Here is a 24,776-nt window from a genome sequence, read left to right on the forward strand (position 1 = left end):
CAAAATAATAATCTGTAATTGACCTACCATCAAAAAACTTGGATAGCATGATCACTAAGAGCAAAAACCTAACCACATATTTGAAATTCAATGTGATGTTCACTCAACTGACTTATATCGTAACAGTTCTTAGTTCAGAATTCTGAAAAAATATTAATTTAAAACATTGTTGTTTAAATAACAAGGTCAATAACTTTCTTATCAGCGATGCGTTTTTTTATTGGTAATATTACATCTTACATGGAAGTTATAAGTTGTTACACTGTGTTAGTTTGATGCACATAGACGTTCGAAAAGGGCGCAATTTTTGAAGAAATGTAACAAAAATTTATAGAATAACAAGTAATTATTATTGGTGCTTATAAGATGATAGCTACTTAACTTTTCAAATATGGCAATACTGGTGCAGAAACGTCAAACCTGATAAGTATGTTCGTAACCAACAAGAAACTATTCTACGACAGTCTGATCATGCGCTGTAAAGAAATGTGTGTTCACACATACCGTATACCATAAATTATTAACATAGAGTTTGACGTTTTAATAAGTATAGTGGCGAAGGGGGCTCCTTCAGACAGGGGGTAGCTTCAGACATTGATATTGTGGGTAAATTTAAGGACTCGGGTTGGCAATACAGACAATACAATCAAAACATTCCATTACTACTCACACTATTTTAGTTCAGTCTGTAGAACAGTGCAGTAAAGGGTTCATGTCAGAAAGTGAAAAGTTAGTTTTTGGTGGGTGAAAGTCAAATTTTTGGATTGAAGGTAAGATGAGTTTTTTATTCGAAGATAAGACTTAAGATAATTAAAATTGCTACCAGTTTCAAGTGTATTTATTGCTATATAACCTGTACTAATCACATTTGTTACTGATGGCACTCTTAGGTTATATTTTTATATTTAGTCTGGATACATCGTGTGGGACACCTTCACACAAAAGGGTAAGGGGCACTATCAGACAAAATAGACACCTTTTTTGAAATAACGTGCTTAAAAGTTATATATATTTAGTTATTTAGTTATATATATTTATTATTAGTTATTTAAGTTTCTCTTTGTTGCAGATTGTCTGAAGTTGCAAGAAATAGGAAGAAAGAAAAAACAAAAGAAAATTTCGATGCCGAATCTATGAAAGAATGTGCAGCGGCCATCCTAGATGGTGAATCGATAAGAAATGCTGCTAAAAGATTTGGATTAAAATATGAAAACTGTTGGTATGTACGTTAAGAAGTTTAGGGATGACCCAGATGGCGAACATGATAAATTAAGAAACGATCCGAGAGTGTACTTCAAGAGCCACATGATAAATGGAGCACTAAACGGGACCTTGGGTTTGGCTCATCAGTCAGGTTGGATGACCAGGTTCCTCTGAAAAGAGAAGAATGATTCCAATTTGCGACAATCATCAAGAGCCAAGTGACAAGAGCCACTTGTCAATTTAGGCAATAGAAGTAGCAAGAGCTAAGGGCGTGCACATTCTAAGAGTTCCAACCCATTGTACCCATATGATGCAACCACTGGATGTCGGATTGATGAAACCTTTTAAAACATATTATAATGCTGCAATGGATTCATGATTGAAGTGTAACCCAGGCCAACGTTTTGGAATCTATCACGTGGCCGCATGTGTTGGAATAGCACATGGCCATGCCATGTTACCACAGAACTTTATAAATTCTTTCAAATAACAGGAATATTTCCAGTTGACAGACACATTTTCACCGACGATATGTTTGCTCCCAGTTTGGTCAGTGAGAGACCTAATCCTCCAGACGAAACTCTTCCTGATAAACCTCTAACATGCCAACTAGCTGCAAGTCTACCAACTTTAGAATCTGAAAAACCACCCTCATCTCCCCAAATTTCAAGCGAAAACTTTGAGCAACCAATAGACACTACGCCTATGCCCTCTCAACAGCCTGGCTGTTATTTATGTCCTGAGGAGATACGAGGATATCCAAAATCGAAACTCAATACTAGCTCCAAGAAACCAAGAGAAAAGAAAAGCAGAATAATTACTGACACCCCAGAAAAGCTTCTTTTGGCAGAAAAACAGATCAATAAAAAAAACAAAGAAAACCACCAACTCTAATGATGAACGTACTAAATCTACGAAAAGAAAACTAATGAAAATGGCAAAAACTCTGATGATAAAGTATAAGAAGAACCACAGCAACATTTTGACAGGAGTGAATTGAAAATTAAAGATTTTGTGCTGGTTAAATTTGGAACTCTAAAACAAAAAGATGTGTATTATGTTGGAAGAATCATTGGTAAATGAGATGATGGGGATGTTGAAATTTTATTTTTGAAAATGTCATCTAAAGTAAATTATAAATTTTTTTACCCCATCGTACCAGATATCTCTAGTGCTTCTTTATCAGAAATTGTAGCCCTTTTGCCAACTCCTTCTGAGCAGGGTACAAAGCGACAGAAATCATTATTGTCTTTTTCAGTTTCATTGGAAAACTTCAATATGCATTAGGGGTTTGATTAAGTATCGTAATATAATTTTAAATATTATAATAAATAATTTCTAAAACATTTATATGAGGTTGTCTTCAAATTTTTATGTCTGAAGGAGCCCCACTCTCCCTACGTTTTTAGAACGCTTTGTCATGCGAATAATATTTGCATTATTTACAGTAGCATTAAAAAACATTTTTAACATTCTCGGGAAATGAATTTTTAAGATTATCGACGACAATAAACATTGTGCATTGTGCACACTGCATTGTGCCGATCAACTTGTTTCTATTTTTGTTGATTAATTACCATCCCGATCTTTGATTAGTCTTCCAGATTTAATCAAAATCGTAGTTCTTGTTCTTTTAATACTTGTATATATTTAATATTTGTGAGTCAGTTAAAATTCTAGACAAGACGAAAAGCTGGGGCTCGTTCGGAAAAATATTCCCATGAGATTTTTTTGCGCCCAGACGAAAAGCTGTTCAAATTTTTTTAAACAAATTTTAACCATAAATTTTTTCGGCCCGGATATTTTTTTTAGATGTTTTGGAATATTATGAAGAAAAAAGCTGTTGTAAATTTTCTGATGAAAATTCTGGGCTTATTTTTTTTAAACATTTTTTTTAATTGTTAGTGAAGTGCGTATCGCAGGGGGGCGCTCATTTGTACAATGAGAATTGAAACCAGCAAAAATTTGTGCCATAGTTCTTGTTAGTTGAGAAGTAAAGAGAGCTACATTTGATATTTATAGATCTTGAGAAGGCGTACGACACAGTTCCTGGACAAGAGCTATTGAGATGTATGAGAGAAATGGGTTCCTGAGAAGTACGTAAGGCTCGTAAAGGATATGTATAAGGGAGCGTACACCAAAGTAAGAACTGCTGTCGGATTCACCGAAAGTTTTACAGTGACGGTTGGTTTGCATCAAGGCTCTTCACTGAGTCCTTAACTGTTTAATCTTATTATGGATGTACTGACAGAGAAAGTAAGGGAGGGGGCTCCTTGGTCAATGCTATTTGCTAATATCGTGTTAGTAGAGGAGAACAAAGAAATGTTGGAGGAGAAGTTGGAGAAGGGCTACTTAAGAGGGAGGATTTAAGGTTAGCAGGTCGAAAACGGAGTATTTGTGGTTGGGAGAAGTAGTAATGGTTGGAGACGTAGAATTGCTTGGAGAAAAGCTAGGAGAATTTAAATGCCTTCGCTTCTACATAACGGAAAATTGGACACTAGATCGAGAAATTGCCCACAGGATACAGGCTGGTTGGTTTAACTGTAATCGAATGAGCGGGTAATTAATGAAAGGAAAGATATATAAGAATATGGTGAGACCTGCGTTGGTGCACGGCAGTGAAGTGTGGCCTGTAAAGAAGATGAAGGTAGCTGAAATGAAAATGTTACGATGGATGTTGGATTAGACTATAAGGGACAGGATTAGAAACGACTTAAGAGAGAAAGGTCTAGGTGAAGAATACCCGATGGACATAAATGAGTGGCGACGAAGATTAAGTAACAGCGACCCCTGAAAATGGAAATGCTGAGGAAGAAGAAGAAGATTTTATCAGATTAAGATTAAAGACAATGTTTTAAAATGAAATGAGCCCAAAATACTTATCGGGAAATGATAGAACAAGGTTTGAACTTAAATTTAGGTCCTTGATGAATTCAAAAATATTATTTTTTACTTGTGTTTTTGAGTCTTGAAAATCGTAATTTTGCGCTTTTTTAGTTTTAAATTGTTTATATCTCGAAAACGATCAAGTTTACAGAAAAAATACAAGATACCTATTTTGTCCAGAATTATCCAAAAAATTCAAAACAAAATTGTCCGGGAGGAAAAAACTGATTGTTAAAATTTGTTTAAAATAATTTGAACCACTTTTCGCCTCGGCGACCTCTTTAACCTTATTTTGGGGTATCTAATGAAAGTGGTTATGCAAAAAAATCTCATGGGAATATTTTTCCGAACGAACATAAGCTTTTCGCCTTGTCTATTCAGAAATGTAGCATAATATAATAAGATAGTATAATATCACGATCGCTCAAAAAACGATTCTATATACATTGCTGTAAATGAATAATCAAAAAAGTTAACCGTAATATTTGAAAACACGGTTATAATTTATAATAGGTGGCCAATCACAATAGTCCATGTTGTGAGACAGCTCCCGTAGGAAAAATGTTTCTGATTCGGATTCTTGTTCAAAAATATCCCCTTCAAGCAAATCTGAAGGGAGCCGGGCGAAATTCTTGGGCAGAAATTGTTTAAACAATTTTTTTAAATAAATTCCAAAACTCAACTTTTTGCTACGAAAAATATTTTTTTTTAAATTTTTTTGTGTCATTCCGATCAAAAAAGGTCTCTTGTGATTTTTTCTATGTTGTTCTCTTGTGATTTCTAAAGTGAACAGTTTTCGAGTTATAAGCGATTTAAAATCTTAAAATCTGAAAAATGCGAAAATACGCATTTTCGTGGCTCGAAAACTCATATTTAAATTATATATTATTAAATATCGCATGTATTTATTAAATTATAATGTAGATATAAAAGTTATATTAAAAATATTGTTGAAAAAAAAATTAATTAATTTATCATTTTGTTTAAAGCGTCAGACTAAGAGATGGGTATATAGATTTCATCAGATAATTAAAACATTAGATTCTATTTATATTTTTAAAACTGTGGTGACAAAATCGGCTGGCTATTAATAAGTATGGACCAAACAAGCGATTGAACTTTGTTAGTCCTAGGTTTTCACCTAACGTGACCGGAAGTAAACCCGAAAGTCGATATTTGAACTCTTTGTGTAGCTTTGCATCAATTTATATACGTCTACTTTTTCTTCTTCTTTGTATGTAGACATGACTCTGTTTGTTTTTCAGTGTGCTCCAGTAAATTGTCGTTCCATCGTTTTCGTGGTCCTCCTATTGGGGAGCCGTGTCTTACCGTCTTTACTACTCTATTTGTTGTCATTCGGCTTATATGATCGTTCCATTCTTCTCTCCTATTTCTTACCCAGTCCTTGATGTTCTCCACCTTGCATCTACATCGTATATCTGTACTTCTAGCTCTGTCCCATGGTGTCTTACCATCAATTGTTCTCAGTGTTTTATCTCTGTTGTTTCTAACATACTTTTTGTTCTCTCTGTGGCAGTTCGTGTTTCTGCCGCGTATGTCATTATTGGTTTGATGAGTGTTTTGTAAATTCTGCCTTTCATTTATTTCCGGATATTTTTATTTCTCTATATTGTTTCATTAAGGCCACCTGCGGGTCTGTTTGCTCTATTCACTTAATCTTCCAACTTCTGTTTCGAGCTTTCCGTAGCTAGATAATGTGATGCCTAAATATTTAAACTCCATCACTTGTTCTATTATCTGGCCTTCCAGCTCCAATTTACATCTTCGTAAATTTGCTGTTATAACCATGCATTTTAAATTTTTTGGGAAAATTAACATGACAAATTTTCTGGCGGTTATATTAAATGGGTGCAGCATATTCTTATGTTATAAATCATCTTCACTTTGGGAGAATAGTATTGCATCACCTGCATAGCAGATTAGTTTAGTTTGTTTTTCTCACATTGCGTATCTTTTTTAGTTTAGATTTCATCCACAATTAAATTGAACAATAGCGGACTCAGGGAATCTCCCTGTATTATCCCATTTTCAGCTTCAATTGGATCAGTTAGTTCTTCTCCTACTTTATTTTGTTATTTTGGTAGATATTTTCGATCGTTTTGATTATTTCTAGAGGTATCTCTCTTGCGTAAAATAAATGGAAAATGTCCGTTAATTTTACCTTAGCAAATGCTTTCTTAAGGTTCACTAAACATAGATGTGCCAGTTTGTTGTATTGTAATGATTTCTCTTGCACTTGTCGTTCTACTGATAGTGTTATAATTTCATTTAAGTTTATTTGTTATTACTTTTATTAGTTGTATTTTTCATATGTTTTGTCGCTAATAGTTTTTCAAATAGTCAAGCAAGTACTAGCAAGAGACTAATAGGACCAATTCCTTTTTTTAGAAGACTGTAACACGTATAGTTAGTTCCGCTACTAATCTAATTTTAGTACTTCTAATAACCACATAGACAAAATTTAGTCACTGAAGGTAAAAAATATCGATTAAAGATATGCTTCAAAGAAAAATAACAAAGAAAAGAATTTAACATTTTTTATCCGTGTACCTACTATAGTTTAGTTACTGATACTACGCCAATGATGTAGATATTCGTATCTAACAGTAAATAACGCCACTCTTGCTTTTCAATATAGCTAACAAGAAAATCGGACGAAGTGAAATGATATTATTTTATTTCTCTCTTCAGACTATAAACAAAACTTACAATTTGTCAATTTTTGTTTAGATAACAAACTATGTTTTATCGAAATAACACGAGGAGAATAAAAATGTCACCCCATTTACAAAACAAAGGCGACAGGTCAAGGAATAGGTTCAAGATAATATCTTAATAAGTGGTAAAAAGTGCCGATTTTTGTATATTTATTTATTAAAATGTAATTAATAACATATCAACAAATGAAAAATTCAGAAAGATCCATATCTGATTATTAGAACGTTTTATTTGACATTTGATTAGCATTAATTATACGGAGTAGACCAAAAGTCTAGAAACGCCTAATTATCTCTTAAGTGGATGGTCCGAATTATACAAAAACAGGGATACACCTATTTTGCAATATGAAGATTTAAAATCTGATGCTTATAACGTTACCAGATTTGTCATTTTTCTCACTTTAATTTTTTAAATACAATACCCTGCATATTGTACCTATTTACCGACTTACTTCAAAACTATTTGGCACTGAGAAGTTTTATTAATTTAAGACCTTCATGACTAGATAAAATACCAAGTGTTACATATGGTTACACTCGAATTGAAGTGGGAATTCCAATAATAATATAATAAGCACTAAATTTGAAATCTCCATATTGCAGTATAGGCGTATCCTGCTTTTTGTACAATTCGGACCATCCATTTAAGAGATAATTTATAGTGTAAAAGGTGTGCCGCCATAAGTATATTTGTCGATTAGGATTTCTTTGTGTATCCTTGTATACTTTCACACTTCTCATAATTGTAGGTATAACTATACAACTCTATAAGCTCTAACTATACAACTTTCTTCTTTATCAGAAGATTGTAAAGGTCCACAATTGGATGTCCCTATCTACCCTACCTTATAAAGGTAATAAGTCGAGACATCTTGGAGATGGATGTAAGTTAATTTATAATAGTTGGAAGGAACATATTGTAAGGGTAACCAAAAGAAGTGTTTGAATAATGTCCAACTAAATACAGGCAATACCAACGTGAGCATCATATGTGCCTACGCTCCACGGGTAGGTGGTGCATAACAAGAAAAGGAAGAATTTTAGAGTGCCCTTGATTGCGAGATGCTCAAGAATCCTGTAGACGAAAAGTATTTTATTGGAGATGATTTGAATGGACATATTGGTACAGAAAGACTGGGAAGAGAAAGAGTTTATGGAGGTTTGGCGATGGGAATAAGAAATGACGAAGGAAATAGTGTGATTGACTTTGTAGTGGCATGGGATTTGCCTACCATTAACACATTCTTTATGAAGACTGAATACAGGTATCTTACTTATAGTAGCGGGGGAAGAGAAGGTCAGATAGATTTTGTGCTGTGTAGAAGTCAGCTAAAAGAGGTTATCAACTGTAAAGTTATAAACGGTGAGTGTAAAGCTGACCGGTGATGGTGGATACGGAGAGAAAAGTGAGGAGGAAGAGAATGCAAGTAAGACACTAAAAAGTAAAGTGGTGGAAATTAACGGATAAGGATTTAGCAAGTGTTTAAGAGTAGAGTGTTGGAAGAGCTGAGGAAAAAGATACGGTCAATGACTGGTGGGAAGCCAATACTAAAGTTGTGGAGCGAGTCGGAGAGGAAGAGCTAGGAAAAACATCTGGTAAACGGCCTCCTAGAGACAAAGTAACTTGTTGGTGGAACCATGAAGTGCAACAGAAGGTAAGAGAGAAGAAAAAAGGCTAGAAAGAGATATGACAGGTTTAAGGAGAGGAAAAAAGAATATATACAAGATACAAGAAGAACTGTATGAAGAGTTTGAAACCCCCGAGGGGATGAAAAGGTTATACAGTATTGATAAAGCAAGGGACAAGTCATCAAAGAACTTGATCCACGTGCGTCAGATTAAGAGTGCAGATGGAAAGAACCAATGTTGAAATAAAGCAAAAATGGTATGAGTACTTTGGAAAGTTGCTAAATGAAGAACACCAGAGGAAAAACAGGGATAAGGATGAGGCTGAGGAGAGAGGATGCGGGATCATAAATGAGAATGTAATACCGGGGATAGCGAGAGCTGTGGTTGTCGAGTCGTTAAATAAGATCAAGAATGGTAAGGCAGTAGGACCTGATGCAATACCTGTGGAGATTTTGGAAATCTGTAGCAAAGGAAAGGGTTGATATTTTATGCCAAATTATGAAAAAAGGATGCTCAATGCATGGAGAGAGAGTGTGTGTGTTGGTATTATTGTATAAAGATAAACATTCAGGACTGTAAGAACTATAAAGAGATAAAGTTAATGTCGCACACAATGAAAATTTGGGAGAGAACTGTAGAGGGAAGGTTAAGGAGAGAGAGACATCGATAGGAGAAGAACAGATTGGGTCTATGCCAAGAATGAAGACAATGGATGTCTTCTTTTCTTTGAGACAGTTGATAAAAAATACAGCGAGAAGAAAAGAGCTAAGGCACATTTGGTATTTATAGATCTTGAGAAGGCGTACGACATAATTCCTGGACAAGAGCTATGGAGATGTATGAGAGAGAAACGGGTTCCTGAGAAGTACGTAAGGCTCGTGAGGGATATGTATGAGGAAGCATACACCAAAGAAAGGACTTGTGTAGGATTGACCGAAAGTTTTCCAGTGGCGGTTGGTTTGCATCAAGTCTCTTCACTGAGTCCCTACCTGTTTAATCTTGTTATGGATGAACTGACAGAGAAAGTAAGGGAGGGAGCTCCTTGGTCAATGCTCTTTGCTAATGATAATGGAGAGCAAAGAAATGTTGCTCTATAAAACTCCTATTTTTCCCTCGATTTGTCCGTTGAGTATTAACTGCAGTATCCAGAATCTGCTACATCTCATTACATGGCCCAGATATTCAAGTTTTCTCTATTTGATCATCTTAGCCAAGTCACCTTCACCTTGACTTATTCTGTTTTAGACTTCTATGGTGAGTTGCGTTGAACCCATGATATTTTAAGCATTCTACAATATGACCATATCTCGAAGGTTTCTAATTTGTTCATAATATTAATCTTCATGATCCAGGTTTCGCATCCATGTAGTAATACAGGATACACATAACATTTTAGGAACTTGATTCTTAGTTGTAATTTCAGCTGAGAATTGCACATGTATAGATATTAGTTTCATAAATGCCTCTCTTGTCATTTCTATGCGAGTTTTAATTTCTTCATCCAGATTTAATGTCTCGTTTATTCAACTTCCTAGTTATTTAAAATGGTTAACTTTGTAGTCGGCTGATTGTTGACTATTAGTTGCATAGGGCCACCGTCTTGTTTAATAACCACAAGTAAGATTGTTTACTGTTTTTGTTTTTTCCTATGTTCATGATTCTCAAATATTTTTATCTTATAATTATCAAGTTTCCTGTAGAAAGTATGAGTCGCGGTCATTTGACGGAGAGTAATTTCATATTTATTGGTGCCTTTCACCAAAATTAATTTTTTTCACATTGACACATTTTATAAATAGTCTTTTTTATTATTCCAAATTGTTATACCATTTTACAATTTGTGTGTTTTTTTATATTCAGACTGATATGGATCTGTGACAAATAGTATTCGAAAAAAAGTTTGGTCACACAACTTTAGACTTGGTGGAATTGCTTCAGAACATATTATAACCGCAAATTAACTTTTCCTTTGGTGGAATTGCTCCAGAATAACCTAAAATTCATTGTATTCTTCTGTCAACAAATTGTCATTTCTGTTTCAACACGTAAAGTGTGTATTTACAAAATGTTTATTTGGTGGCTTTTAAGCAGGAACCAATAGCACCATATGTTTTCAAAACAAACATGGTGCTTCTTCATCTGATTTATCTCCGCAAACATTACCATACTCACGTTCTTTTCATGTAAATTTATCGTTGCAAAAAGTGAATAATGGGATGGGAATTATCCTTTTTTGTCATGTGAATTTCCCAGATATTGTTTCTAAAAAACTAAGTACGTGATCCTGTTCGGTTACCAGAAGCTCTCATTTTCATACTCGTACAATACCACGGAAGGTAAGTTGGTATGTGAATGTGTACTTATGAACGACTAAATGGGATAGTTAATAGATATTACTGTTTAAATGAGACTAATAATCATCGTAATTATTGTAAGCAAATTGAAAGAAGTTGGGATTATATGTACTTTGGTATTGTTATTGAATTTACTTAGTCTGGTTAAACATTTAAACTGTAATAATTTTTATTTTTTAATAATTCTAGTGGACCTATACTAAAAAATAAACAATAGTTAACATACAAATAATTTCTTTATATATAATAATCTATTTCTTTGATTGTATCTATAACAGACAAGGCGAAACGCTTGGGTTCGTTATGAAATTTTTTTGCTTAATCACTTTCATGAGATACCTCAAAATTAAGTTCAAGAGGTCGCCCAGACGAAAAGTTGGTCAAATTTTTTTAAACAAATTGCAACAATAAATTTTTTCGGCCCGAACGTTATTTTTTTGAATTTTTTTATCATTCTGAATAAAATAGGTCTCTTACATAAAGTACCTCGACAACTATGGCCATTGGTACAGAAACACTAACGTTAGAGAGCGATTAAAAAAAAATTCCACCTTTTATTTTTTTACTTCGTCAGCTTTAATATTTTTTGTAGTTTTCTTTTCCATAATTTATAACTTTTCCTCAGCTTTTCACTTTTACATATCACCTTGTTTACCTACAGAAACCTACAGAATCTGACAATAGGAGACTATAAAATCGAAAGCGTGAAAAATTTTACATATTTAGGTTCACTAGTTACTGCAGATAATGTCATTGAAGAAGTTAAGAGAAGAATACATATCGCTAATAAAACATATAATGGACTAATTAAACATCTAAGATCGCAAGAAAAACCAAATTCAAAATATACAAGACCCTGATAAAACCGGTCCTTGTATATGGATCAGAGAAATGGACACTGTCGAAAAGCGATGAGAACCTATTAGGTACGCTTGAACGAAAAATCCTTACACACATATATAAGGGGGTGAAAGAAAATGACATATGACGCAGAAGATATAATTTTGAACTATACATAGCATACAATGAACCCGAGGTCATTCTTTCAGTTTTATACATTCTATATTCTTTTTTGTTTTCTATTTTTTACTCTTCTTTTTTACTTTTCACTTGTCACTTGACCCTATTAACTTCTCTCCAAAAGCATATTGTGACAGAGTGTTTGTTATTATCGTATCACAAAAAATAGGTTAAATCTTTTTATCAAAGATTGTACATAATGTTATTATTATTATTTGATGTTTAATATTTTAATTAAATTTTACTTCAGGTAACATACACCCATGCTTTAAGTGAGTTCCAGCGTCCGGAGAGTAAACCTCTTCAAACGGACTTCCGGAGAAAAAACGGACCAGTTACCAGCTTTTTTATAGTCAGTCTCCTGTGAAAAGAAGAGGTAGTGGGGTGACAAACTTAAAAGAAAAGAAAGCAAGAAAGGATGGATCAGAATTTGTCACTTCCAAAGGCGTTTTGGTTGAAGAAAGGAAGACTGGGCCTGACTGATTATGTAAGAAAAAATGCACAGATTTATTTTCCCCTGAAGAAAAAGCAGGTATTATTAAGCTTGTATACAAGAATGAGTCAGACACTTTTTTGATGGGCCTTATCAACAGATCCGATGTGACTAGACATAGGCCTAAAAATGAATACTCTAAGCAAATACAATCAATCATCTTTTAAGTATTTTTCATTACGAAACAACATAAAAGTGGAAGTTTGTAGAAGGGCATTTTTAAGTTTACATTCAATAAGTAATAAAGCATTACATCTTACTAACTTAAAAAATAAAGACGAGCTTCCATATGATAAAAGAGGGTTTCATGAAAATCACCCCAGAAAATCGATTGATATTTTTAAAAAAATCCAAGATCATATTGAATCATACCAAAAAAAACATCTCATTGGAATGTTTACTTCATTTAAAAACTGTTGAGTGATTACCGTACTGTGACCCTTGGCATTATCATGCATCAGAACAAAGTCATTTTCAACAAAACAAAAGGCACAACGAAATCTTGGAGAATTTACCCTCTCGGAACGATGTACAATTCTGTACGTGCCTCTGGAGAAATTCCAACCCACACCATAATTGAGAGCCCTTGATAGCCTACCCTAGGACTGAAGGTACATTCTTCAAAACGCTCATGTGGTATTCGCCATGCTCCCTCACGGCTATCTGAATACCGCAACGTAAACCTGGACGCGTCAGTAAACGTGCTTCTAATTATTTACAGTAAAATGAGCATGGAACGGAAGCCACGCAACTAGATGGCGCCTGAGAAGTTGTAGGCCTGTTGCAGGTCTGCAACTGTTTAAATTTGCTTCTCCAAGCGTTCATCTAGAATCATAAATTTTGCCATGTCTAAGAACATGGTAATAGCTGGGACACAATTTTCCCATAAAGATATACATCAGGGAACTTGGAACTCTCCTGATAATGAAACGATTAACCAAATGGATCATATAATCATCAATGCAAGACACTGCTCTAACTTATTAGATGTTAGGTCTTTTAGAGGAGCAAACATAGATAGTGATTATTATTTAGTTAAAGCACGATTTAGAGAGAGAATATCTAATTTAAAAAAGGAGATCGGGAGAAGGAGAGAAAAAATCGACATTAATAAACTAAAAGATCCCGACATTGCAAATGTATACAGACAGCAAATAGAAGATCAAATAAGCACAAAAAACTAAGAAGAAGAAGAAGATATTAACCAACTATGGGCAAATATATGAGATATTGTGTTACAGAAATCCGTTGAAATATTGGGCAAAACCAAGTCAGAAAAAAGTAATCATTGGTTTGATCATGAGTGCGAAATGGCCACAAATAGAAAGAACGCAGCATATCAAAAAACCACTGAGGCAGGTTGTACACGGAGAAAAAAAGAAGTATAGAGTATAGACGTCTTAGAAGAGAGGAAAAACGTATCCATCGACGTAAGAAGAGGGAATACGAACAGAACACTCTCAGTGAGATACAAAGTTTATTCGATGAAAATAAAACGAGGAAATACTACAAATCCTTAAATACTAGCCGTCGAGAATTTAAACCACGATTAAAAATTTGTAAAGACGCTAACGGTGAAATTCTACATGATAAAAACTCAGTTCTTAAAAGATGGGCACAACATTTCAGCGAACATCTAAGTATAAACGATATTGAAGGAGGTTACAACATAGAAAATCGACAGAATCTACAACGTCAACTACACAGTGAAGTCCCAACAAGAGAAGTGTCAAATGCGAACCTAAAACTCATAGAGAATAAAGCCCCAGGGATCGATGAAATATGTTCGGAAATGTATAAAAAAGGTGGTGATCAACGTTTTGCAGCAATCCATAAACTAATAATACTTATATGGCAGAATGAATGGGTACCACAAGAGTGGCTGAAGGGAATAATATGTCCGTTGCATAAAAAGGATGATCAACTGGAGTGTACGAACTATAGAGGCATTACTCTGTTGGCATCTGCGTATAAAATCTTCGGCAATGTATTATTTGAAAGACTTAAACAGTTTACAAAGGATATTGTTGGTCAATATCAATGCGGATTTACTGCTGGAAAGTCAATTACACATCAAATTCAAGCACATAGGCAGATTCTAGAAAAGTCACTAGAATATAACATAGATACACACCATCTCTTCATTGATTTCAAAGCAGCCTATGACAGTGTGAAAAGAACTGCATTATATAATGCAATGATAGACTTTGGGATCCCATCTAATTTAGTTAAGTTGACCCAACTACCAATGCAAAACGTAAGCTCATGCGTTAGAATTGAAGGAGAAAACTCTACGTTCTTTGACATTAATAATGGTCTAAGACAGGGGGACGCGTTGGCGTGTCTCCTCTTTAATATTGCTTTGGAAAAGACAATCAGACAATTAAATATTAGAATGAATGGAATTATTTTTAATAGACCGGCGCAAATTCTCGCATTAGCTGACGATATAGTTGTCGATATGTTGTAATGGTGCAGCGTTTTACAAGGCTTGCGGACGCAGCAAGTGAATTAGGACTTGTGGTAAATAAGGAAAAAACCAAATATATGTTGGTTTCTAAAAATCCTTAAATATCCAACAGAGAATTCAAATTAACAACCATACCTTTGAGCAAGTCAAAGAATTTATATATCTTGGATCGCTAGTAAACACAAAAAACATGACAAGCAACGAAATAAAAAGACGCATAGCAATAGCAAACAGAACTGTTCACGGTCTCCAGAAACATTTAAAAAATAAAAATATAAAACGTGCAGTAAAGCTTAATATATACAAGACTTTAATAAGACCGGTTTTGATATATGGGACTGAAACGTGGACCTTATCTCAAAATGATGAAAGACTTCTTGGTATTATAAGAGAAAAATTCTTAGAAAGATTTTTGGGGCCGTAAATGAAAATGGGCTATGGCGTCGAAGATACAACTTTGAACTATATCAGATATACACCGATCCAGATATTGTGAAATTCGTTAAAGTGTAGAGACTTAGATGGGCTGGACACATTGCTAGGATGTCAGATCACGAATACACGAAGAGGAATACACATTGATGATGTGGAAGAACACCTACAGATTTTAAGGGTTAGAAGACGGAAGGAAGTTGCCAGGAATTGCCATAAGTGGCGACTTCTTTGTGAGCAGGCCAAGATCCACAACGGATTGTCGAGCCACTTATGATGATCGTCATCATCATCAGCCTTCGTCTAATTGTTTGTTCACTTACGTTAGTATTCCGGACATAATGAAGTTGATTTCGGATTTACAACCATAATTCTTGAGATTAAATTAACGCAATTCAACTTCAAATTGTGTTTCGACACTTTATTCGACTTAACAGTTTACTCACGTCAACAAGAACAAAAGAATAACAATAAAATACCAACAGGTACCTTTGACCTTTAAAAAGTAATAAGAATAGTGGATTCTTTATTTCTGATTTTTTATGCGTTTTCTTTTCGATTAAGCACTCAAGTTTTATTAGAAATTAATTAAAACAGTTTGTTTCATTTGTGTTTACGTTATTATAATAAAGCTTTAAAGAGAATTAAAACTCCGTTTTTCTTGACGGTGACTGTAGATCAAAGCCCCTCTTTTGATTTGATTTCATTTTATTTTAACTCACACTTGTTTATGATGATATTTAGTGTGAATTTGTAACGGTGTTTTAATACAAATATAATAGTAATAATATTAATTGGACTAAAACGGATATAGAAAATCTTCATTACCTCGGTATTTAGGAGAAAAAGGATTTATGGATATAAGTGAGTACTAATTAGAACAACTGAGGTTCACACTGGGATGTTCACACTATCTGTCGAATAAAACATTTCGAAAAACCTCACAGATTTTTCTTATTTACTTGTGGTCTTCGTTCGCTCCATGACTAAATTCGTGAAGGTGGTCTAAAATCAGGCTCAGGATGTGAGTAAATTACTCAGTCATGCATAAAGATTTTTATGAAGAAATGTTATAGAAATTTAATCACTGTCCATTAAAAGACGTCTATAAGACTGTGACAGATAACGACTTAAAAGTTAATGTCTTCCAAGACGAGACAAATTCAATGTAAGTGATTTACAAATAAATCACTTTGAAACATATTTTCATGAATCTCGTAACCATAAGTGTTCAAAGAATTGATACACACAATATGTTTTTCAGCACGAAAAATCTGACACTAAATGGAAATTTTTAAATTCAAAAATGATTTCCTGAGATTTTATCTGTTCAGAAAAATATAATATGCTGATGAATTATTGGTTAAAATGTTGTTTAAAGGCGTAAATAAACACAAAAAGAAGCATTTCCCATTAAAGTTGCTGGCTGCACTACCGATTAACCCGCTTGATTAAGGTCAATCTTTTAATTAATTCAGAAGACAAAAAGTTATTATATTTTCCTGTTAGTCACTATTAATCAACTGTGTAGAAAAATTACGTTCTTTGCACTACATGGTTGAAAATAGAAATGGTAGTTTTGTATAAAGGATATTGTGGTGCTCGATCTTATTTTAACATAAATTCACTTAATTAATTTTAATCGTGAGAAAATTATATACAAAGATTTTAACTTCATATGTTAATGAATTTTACATGGTGTTCAAACAACCATATATACTAAGTGACATAAAAATCCAAACATCCATTTTTTTTGAGCTCTTCTCTCTATACGGATTGCCGAATATAGGCCTCTCCTAATTCTCGCCTTTCATCTCTGTTGTTTGTCAGACGTTTCCACATTGGTCCTGCAGTTCTTTTAATATCGTCGCTCCAGCGCATTTGCGGTCTTCCTCGTGGTCTTTTGGCTTCATATGGCCGCCAATCCCGATTTCTTTATTCCATCGGCCATCCTTAAGACGTTCGTTATGTCCAGCACATTTCCAGTTTAGTTTAGCTGCCTGTTCGATAGCATCTTTTACTTTTGTTCTATTACGAATGTCTTAATTGATTTTATGGTCTTTGAGTGAGATACCTAGCATCTGTCGTTCCATAGCTCTCTATGGAGTTTTTCTGATTTTCTCCATGTTTATTTTAGTGAATGTCCAGGTTTGAGCTCCATGTGTAAGTACAGGACGGATACAGGAATTACACACTTTGGTTCGCAGTCTTTGAGGTATATTTTTATATTTAAGTACACGAGAGTTTTCTGAAGGCTGCCCATCCCATTTATACACGTCTGCTTATTTCGGTAGTCTGATTTTCTTTGTTTACCTTGACAATTTAACCCAGATATGTATATTTATCTGCGTGTTTTATCTCTGTCCCTTGGATGTTTATCATAGGTTTGTCATCTTTGTTTGACATTAGTTTAGTTTTGCTGAAATTCATTTTCAGTCCTTTTTTAGGGATTCTGTGTGTAGCTCCTCAATCATCGTATTCAGTGCATTCCACGTGCCGGCTATTAGTACTACATCATCTACGTATCTAAAATAGTTCAAGTATCTTCCGTTAATAGGGATTCCCTTATTTTCCCAGTCTATCGACTTACAGATATCTTCTAGGACAGCTGTAAATAATTTTGGAGATATTGTGTCTCCTTGTCTTACGCCTCAGTTGATTTTTACTGGTCTTGTTTCGATTTCATTACCCAACGTTAATATAATTTTGGCTTGTTCGTAAATATTATGTATTAATATTCTGTACCTGGAGTCGATCCGATTGTAGTACCCTTTTCTAACTCCGGCCTGTTCTACTGGTTGATATCCGTCTAATTTAATTGTTAACCTGTTTGTGTGTGTGTATTTTTTCAGGTCTGTGGTGTCTCTCTTTTTGTCTATTAGTATTGTTTTAGCAGTATTCCATTCTTCGGGTATGTTGCCTTCGAATAGACATTTATTAAATAGTATTTTTAGATATGTGACGGCTTCTTCTCCGCCTTCCTTCAGCATTTCTGCTAGGATTTCATCGCTTCAACGAGCTTTATTCCTTTTTATTTCTTTTACTGCTCTTTCTATTTCTTCGTGGCTTATTTCGGGCATCACTTCTGAGTTGACATTGGTTATCTGCCTTTTCAAGTTCTACTTTGAGGAGTTAGGGGGATCGTTTCTGGAACGATACAGATCGGCGTAGACCTTTTCTCTAGTTGTCCTTGTTCATTTTTAATGGTTATTATGTTTTTCTTTCCTAGTTTCGGTTTGATGCATTTGAGACTTCGGTTTTTCTCTATGACTTGTTCTATACGGTCTTCTTGATGTCCTCTTTTATCTGTTTTGTTATTACTCGATTAAGTTTCTTAAATTTTGCAGTATCTCTTTTGTTTTGTCTCAGAAGATCTTTTCTTGGTTTCAGCATGTTTTGTGATTCTACACTTATTTTGGATTTTCGTTTTCTGTTAGCGGTTGCCACTTCTGAGCTTACATTTAATAGTTCTTTTGTTATGACTTCATTGATTTCATTTAAGCTAAGTTTATCTAGATTTAATACTTTCGCGGGTTTTAACTTGCTTTTATATTGTTCTGTATTAGATTTTAGTTTATCTGTATCTATATTCCAAGTTTTTCTAAATTTATTTCTATTTTTATTATGTTATTATATTTTGAAAATATTTTGTAGAATGATACAGGGTAGTAAAATTAACAAACTATCAAAATTTTAATAGGACTGAAACAATTTACAGGGGTAAATCAATGCGTCAAATAATGCGTTGATGCACCTCGGTGAGCAACACACTCTTGGAAGCGCCTGGCACGCTTTTGATTAAGTGATCAATATCCTCCTGGGCTATCTCATTCTATTCCCTAACTAACTATTTTCGAAGTGCTCCCAAAATTTGAGAAGGATGCTCTAAATTAAGAAGTCTCCGACCCATCATGTCCCACACGTGTTCAATTCAAGATAAATCGGGAGATTTAGGGACCAGGGCAAAATATTGACTCCAGTCTCTTCAAAGAAGTCACGGTACCTCTCACAATGTGTGTAGAGTAGAGTAGAGTATTTATTTAACTACATAACAGATACAAATATTGTTGTAGCAAGTCAAAAAAACATACATAGTATTAAAAAAAGAATATAATACGTAACTTAAATACATTACAAACAAGAACACATATTAAACAGAAAAACTCAAAGTTACGGTAAGCAGTTCAGTGGATGTTCTACAATGAATCATATATTCTTTTGAGCAGTAAAAACAATATTTTAGAAGATATTTTATTATAACTTTATCGAAACTATTACAGCTAAGCTGTTTTAAACTTTTATAATAATTAAGACTCAAATACTTAATCAACAGCGATTTGTTCGTAGGTAGTGACAGTTTCGTGTATTGTGAACATGGACATCAGATTGTTTTATTAAATGGGCACGTTTTCTGTGAATTTCAGTTATATACTATATAAAGTGTGTCCGTAAAGTATGGAATAAATTCGATATTTCCTAAATGAAAAGCCTTTTTAAAAAAATCTAAAACACGTCGATTTTTAAATTTAATGTTCTACATTTTACAATAAAATTTCATTATACAAGGTGATACACATTACAGTGATAACGTCATCGGCTCTTTTTTTTTTTAATGTAACACCCTGTATTTTAGGACCTTTTTATATCGATCAAAATGAGCTGATTTCAAAAAAGACATAAGTAATCCTTTTAATACTAAATTTATCACAATTTAGAAGTTAAATAATAAGCTTGTCAATAAATTATATAAAGTAGGTAAAAGCTTTCCTAGAAAAAACTTTTCGCTAATCCATAATTATTTATTTTTAGAAGAGAACACTGGTGAAGGTCTTAGCGAAAGTGAAACACTGCCAGAAAAAAGAACCAAATTTACAGGAACCAGTATAAATGAACCAGTTTTAACTCGTTTGGCTAATTAGCAACTTTATAATTGACACAAATATAATATCTGAAGAGAAAAAACACTCCGAACGAAAGAATATAAAGAATATGGTTAATGATGTTGTCGAGATAAATGACATAGACGATGATTATTATTTGGATGGTTATGATTCCGAGAAAAATCCCTCTTACGTTAGTTCAGAAAATTACTCTAATAGCGAAGAACTATCAAATAAAAATAAAGAACATTAAAAATATCACGCGCAACTACCACAAAAAATAAAAATTTGCTAAAACGTAGACCATAAGAAAAAAAACGGTTCTGAAAAAAATAACAGTATCTATAATGAGGAAACTGTTGTATGCCAATAGGTACCACAAGTATTAAAGAAGTACTTTAGAAAACTAACAAAAGATAAAACTTAAAACGACATTTAGGTCAGAAATATGCTACAGCACAAGAAAAAATTCAAAGAAAACGCATACTGAAAAACTTAAAAAACTGCAGATGAAAGTGTAACGAATGGTTATTAGAAAAACTTAGAAGTGACATTTTTAAAGCATATTGGGGACTAAGAGGTCATGAAAAGAGAAGGTCAATATTTTATAGTAAATTGCATAGCGTCAGTCAAAGATGAAACACATAGAAAAAATGGCAGGAAGTTCAAAGGAAAGAAACATAACTTACACCTATTTTTTCCAAATAAATGAACAGGGGTGTAAGACTTGTAAACAATGTTTTCAATCAACTTTGGATGAAACTGATAAAATACAAAATGCTCTGAGAAAGAAAGCGAATAGTATAATAGGAATGTTCATGCAAGACCAAAGAGGAAAACACAATGCTTCTAATAAAACGTATGACGAAAGGTTACAAGAAGTTATAGCTTATCTTAATTCATTTTCTAAATACGAAAGTCATTCCACAAGACAGGTCAATAATAAACAGTATCTAAACCCAGACCTCAATTTGACGAAAATGTACCAATTTTACTTGAGATGTGTCAAAACCCAGTAGGAAGAACTATATATAAAAGAGAATTTTATAAACCTAATCTAAAGTTTAAGGTCCCTAAAACTGATGTCTTTCATACCTGTGAAGAATTAAACATGAAAATAGACCCCGAAGATATGAGCCAGTTAACACACCACATTGATGCACACTTAGCTTATAAATGTAAGCAGTTGGATAAAGAGAAGGCCAAGCAAGAAGCCTCATTTGTCTGGTACACTTTAGATCCTCAGCAGTGCCTGCCAATGCCTTTTTTGGAAACTTCTGTTTCTTTTTATAAGAGAAAGTACTGGACTTTGGACTTACAATTTAACTGTACATAATTGTGCTTCAGAAGCAGCTTCTTGTTATATCTGGCATTAATCCATTACTCACCGTAGTGCAAATGTCTGTTTCTCGTATTTTCAAAGAAATAATGAACCTGTCACCTGAAGTCACTAAAATAACCATTTATTCAGATACATACGCAGGACAGAATAAAGATTTCCACGTTGCCGCTATGTTTATGTCAGTAATGCAAATGAAAAGCTCAATAAATGAAATCAACCATAAATTTATTATCTCTGGACATTCTTACATGGAATGCGATGTCGACCATTTCCCTATCGAAAACCAGAAAAGAAAATCGAGAATGAAAATTGCTCATCCTCATGACTTGGCCACTCTTATTAGATGCACAAACAAAAAACGTCCATTTTATGTTATTAAATTAACTTCAGATGTTTTTTTACGATTTTGCGGCTTTATTAAGAAAAATATTTTTAAAAAAGCAAAAAAATGTTGATGGAAAGTTGTTCAAACGACAGAGATGTCGTTGGCTGCAATATACAAAAAATATGCCACAATATTTTATAAAAGTTCTCTGGAAGAGTAAGAAAATTTTAACATTTTTAACAATTTTAAATTATCGAAATCCAATTCGTAATTTTCAATTTATAAATCTGGTTCAATTTTATTTTTATTAAAGAAATCATTCGGCTTATGCGTTTCTAATAATATCGATTACTTAAAAACAGTTGGTAGAAGCCCTAGAGGCATTACAAACAACATATATATTTTTCTCAAACATATATTGTTAGCTGAGCCATGATGTATATGCAAACAAATATGTTGCTTCCGTAACCGTTCAAAGGAGGCCCTCTGTTTCTATTTTTGGGCATATTTGCAATGTATGAGTCAGTTAAGAATGTCGTTTGTGCAATTTCTTTACATGGAAGATGAATGTGTCAGTACAATACGAAAGTTAGTATCTATTAAAAGAGGTTTTATAAGTCACGAGTTATCGGCTGAGCCTATCAGGAAAGGGGCAATAAATTCCAGGCCATTCATCTCAGCATCCCGACGCCTTTCAAACAACCACTACAAGTTGGAATAAATCGAGGGCTTTTCAGGACCGTATCAAAAATGAAATATTCATGTGACAAGATTACAATCCGTATGTGTAAAATTTATGTATATTTATTTATTAAAATCTCTTATAGAGGGTTATTCATACTATTCGACACGGAAGATTATGGCAATACTCTGTGATGTTTAAATACATATATTTTAAGTGTGTAAAGTTATCTATTAGAAACACATTTTAAAATTTAGTTATACAAAGGGTGTTCCAAAATACAAATTTTATCAAAGTTGGGTTTTTTGTTAATGAAATATTCTCTATATTATAATGTTTTATTTATTTATTTAAAATGCACGTTTCCAATTATTTAAACTAAGGTAGGTGACCTAAATAATGCCATGGCCCTAATAAGGCCAACAGCCTTTATTTCTAAAAGTACTCACACTGGACAGATGAGCGCAGCACGAGTCAATCGGCTGTAGTTGAGGATTAAGTTATAGTAGTTTCAAGTTTATAAGTCATATGCGCTACCGTCAGTCACACGTTGCATCAGATCAAGATTGAAGGTTATAATTTCAGGTAAGTTTTAATTTTCGAACTAACGTAAATTTGTCCATCAAAACTGCTAAGTGGTATACATTTTTGGCTATAGCGTTAATTGTATTATAAGATCATAGCATGAGTCTTTGAAACACATAAAGTATGTAGTGGTTATTGTAACAGATTTAATTGGTAAACAAGGGTTCCCTAATAAGGCCAGTGCCTGGTCCTATTAGGGTCAGCTCTGGTCTTATTAGGGAAATGGCTTAATACAGATTTTATTCCCTTAATTAACTTTTAAATGTTGTGATTATATACACTATCCCTCTATTTATAAATGAAAGCTTATTCCTAAGATTTTTGAATTACACTGAACTAACAATTTTTGTTCATATGTTTTAGACAGGATGGGGCCGAATGCAGTTAAGAAAAAGCGAGCTGAATGGACCGAAGAGCAAATGGAACAGGCCTTGAATGCTGTTGGAAATGGAATGTCTGTCAACCAGGCTTCAAACCAATTCCGGATACCTAGGAGGACCTTACGAAACCATTTGACAATAGGAATATCAACTAGAAAATTAGGTAGAAATACAATTTTATCATCTAGTCAATAAACTGAAATTTGCTCAAGAATCTCTCGTCTTGCTGACGTTAGAATGCCTATTACTAGCAAGATAAGTGGAAGAAGTGTATTTTCTTTCTGCGAGGAAAACAATATTCCACATACTTTTAACCCAATGAAACAAAAAGCTGGGCGTAAGTGGTTGAGACTATTTTTGGGTCGCCACCCTGATACATCTAGGCGTAAAACACAAAATTTAAATCCAGCAAGAGCAAGTAAGCGTAACAAAGTGATTGTCACTGACTACTTTGAGAAGTTAAAGGTAGTCATGGAGGGATTGGATGTTGCCGGACAGCCTCAAAATATTTACAACATCGATGAAAAAGGCTGTCGTTTGACACTGCGTCACCAACAGGAAGTTTTTGCCAAAAAGGGGATAAAGAGAGTGCATATAGTAGCACCAGAGCATGCTGAAAACGTGACAATCGTGTCGTGTGCCAACGCTAGTGGTCAGTACGTACCACCAATAATATTATTTAAGCGTCAGAGGCTCAAACCAGAATAGGAAGAAAATCTTCCTCCTGGAACCAAGGTAGTTATGACACCTAAAGGAAGTATGACACACGATGTTTTTGTAAAGTGGATCGATCATTTTTAACAGTTTCGAGTTGGAGGTAAAAATACTTTGTTGATTTTTGATGGTGTTAAGTCTCATTTAGATGCAAACATAATTAAAGCTGCTGAAAAGTACGACATTACTCTGTTTTGTCTGCCAAGCAATACAACCCATGAATTACAGCCTATGGATAAGTCTGTTTTCAAATCTTTCGAATCGTTTTGGGATGATGAGGTTCTTCGTTTTTGGATGAATAATCCTGAACGCTCGATAAGACGCCCAGTTTTGGACAAATATTTTCTGAAGTTTGGGCTAAGGCTATGAAACCAGGAAATATTATCTCCGGATTCATTGCTCCGGTAATTTACCCTTTCAATCCATAAGTGATTCCAGAGAGCGCTTATGCACCTTCATGCTTAACCGAGCTTGAAAATGATGAAAATGAGCAAGATTCAAACATTTTCACAAATCAGAAGAAAATTACAGAAAATGAACAAAGCACTTCTGCAGAACCGATGAATCAATCTTCAGCTAAAAGAATCAAAACCTTACTTCCTAAACGTTCTTCCAAATACCAAGATGTTAGCTCTGAAAG

At 33.9% G+C, this 24,776-nt stretch overlaps 1 protein-coding gene across 7 annotated transcripts in view; it reads right to left on the bottom strand.

Annotated features, from left to right (window-relative positions):
- LOC140452076 (uncharacterized) overlaps nt 1-24,776 on the bottom strand; it is a 162,252-nt gene that overhangs the window by 85,743 nt on the left and 51,733 nt on the right. Inside the window, exon 1 of one of the 7 annotated variants that reach the window (XM_072546130.1) lies at nt 28-164. The exons of 5 other annotated variants lie outside the window; for them this stretch is intronic. In XM_072546130.1, the coding sequence (XP_072402231.1) occupies nt 28-49 (22 nt within the window). In that variant the 5' untranslated portion in view covers nt 50-164. Of the gene's footprint in view, nt 1-27; nt 165-24,776 lie in introns of those variants that run through there. One more of the 7 variants, XM_072546128.1, reaches the window with a different exon arrangement.

The sequence above is a fragment of the Diabrotica undecimpunctata genome, chromosome 10, assembly GCF_040954645.1.
Source record: "Diabrotica undecimpunctata isolate CICGRU chromosome 10, icDiaUnde3, whole genome shotgun sequence".
NCBI lineage: Eukaryota > Metazoa > Arthropoda > Insecta > Coleoptera > Chrysomelidae > Diabrotica > Diabrotica undecimpunctata.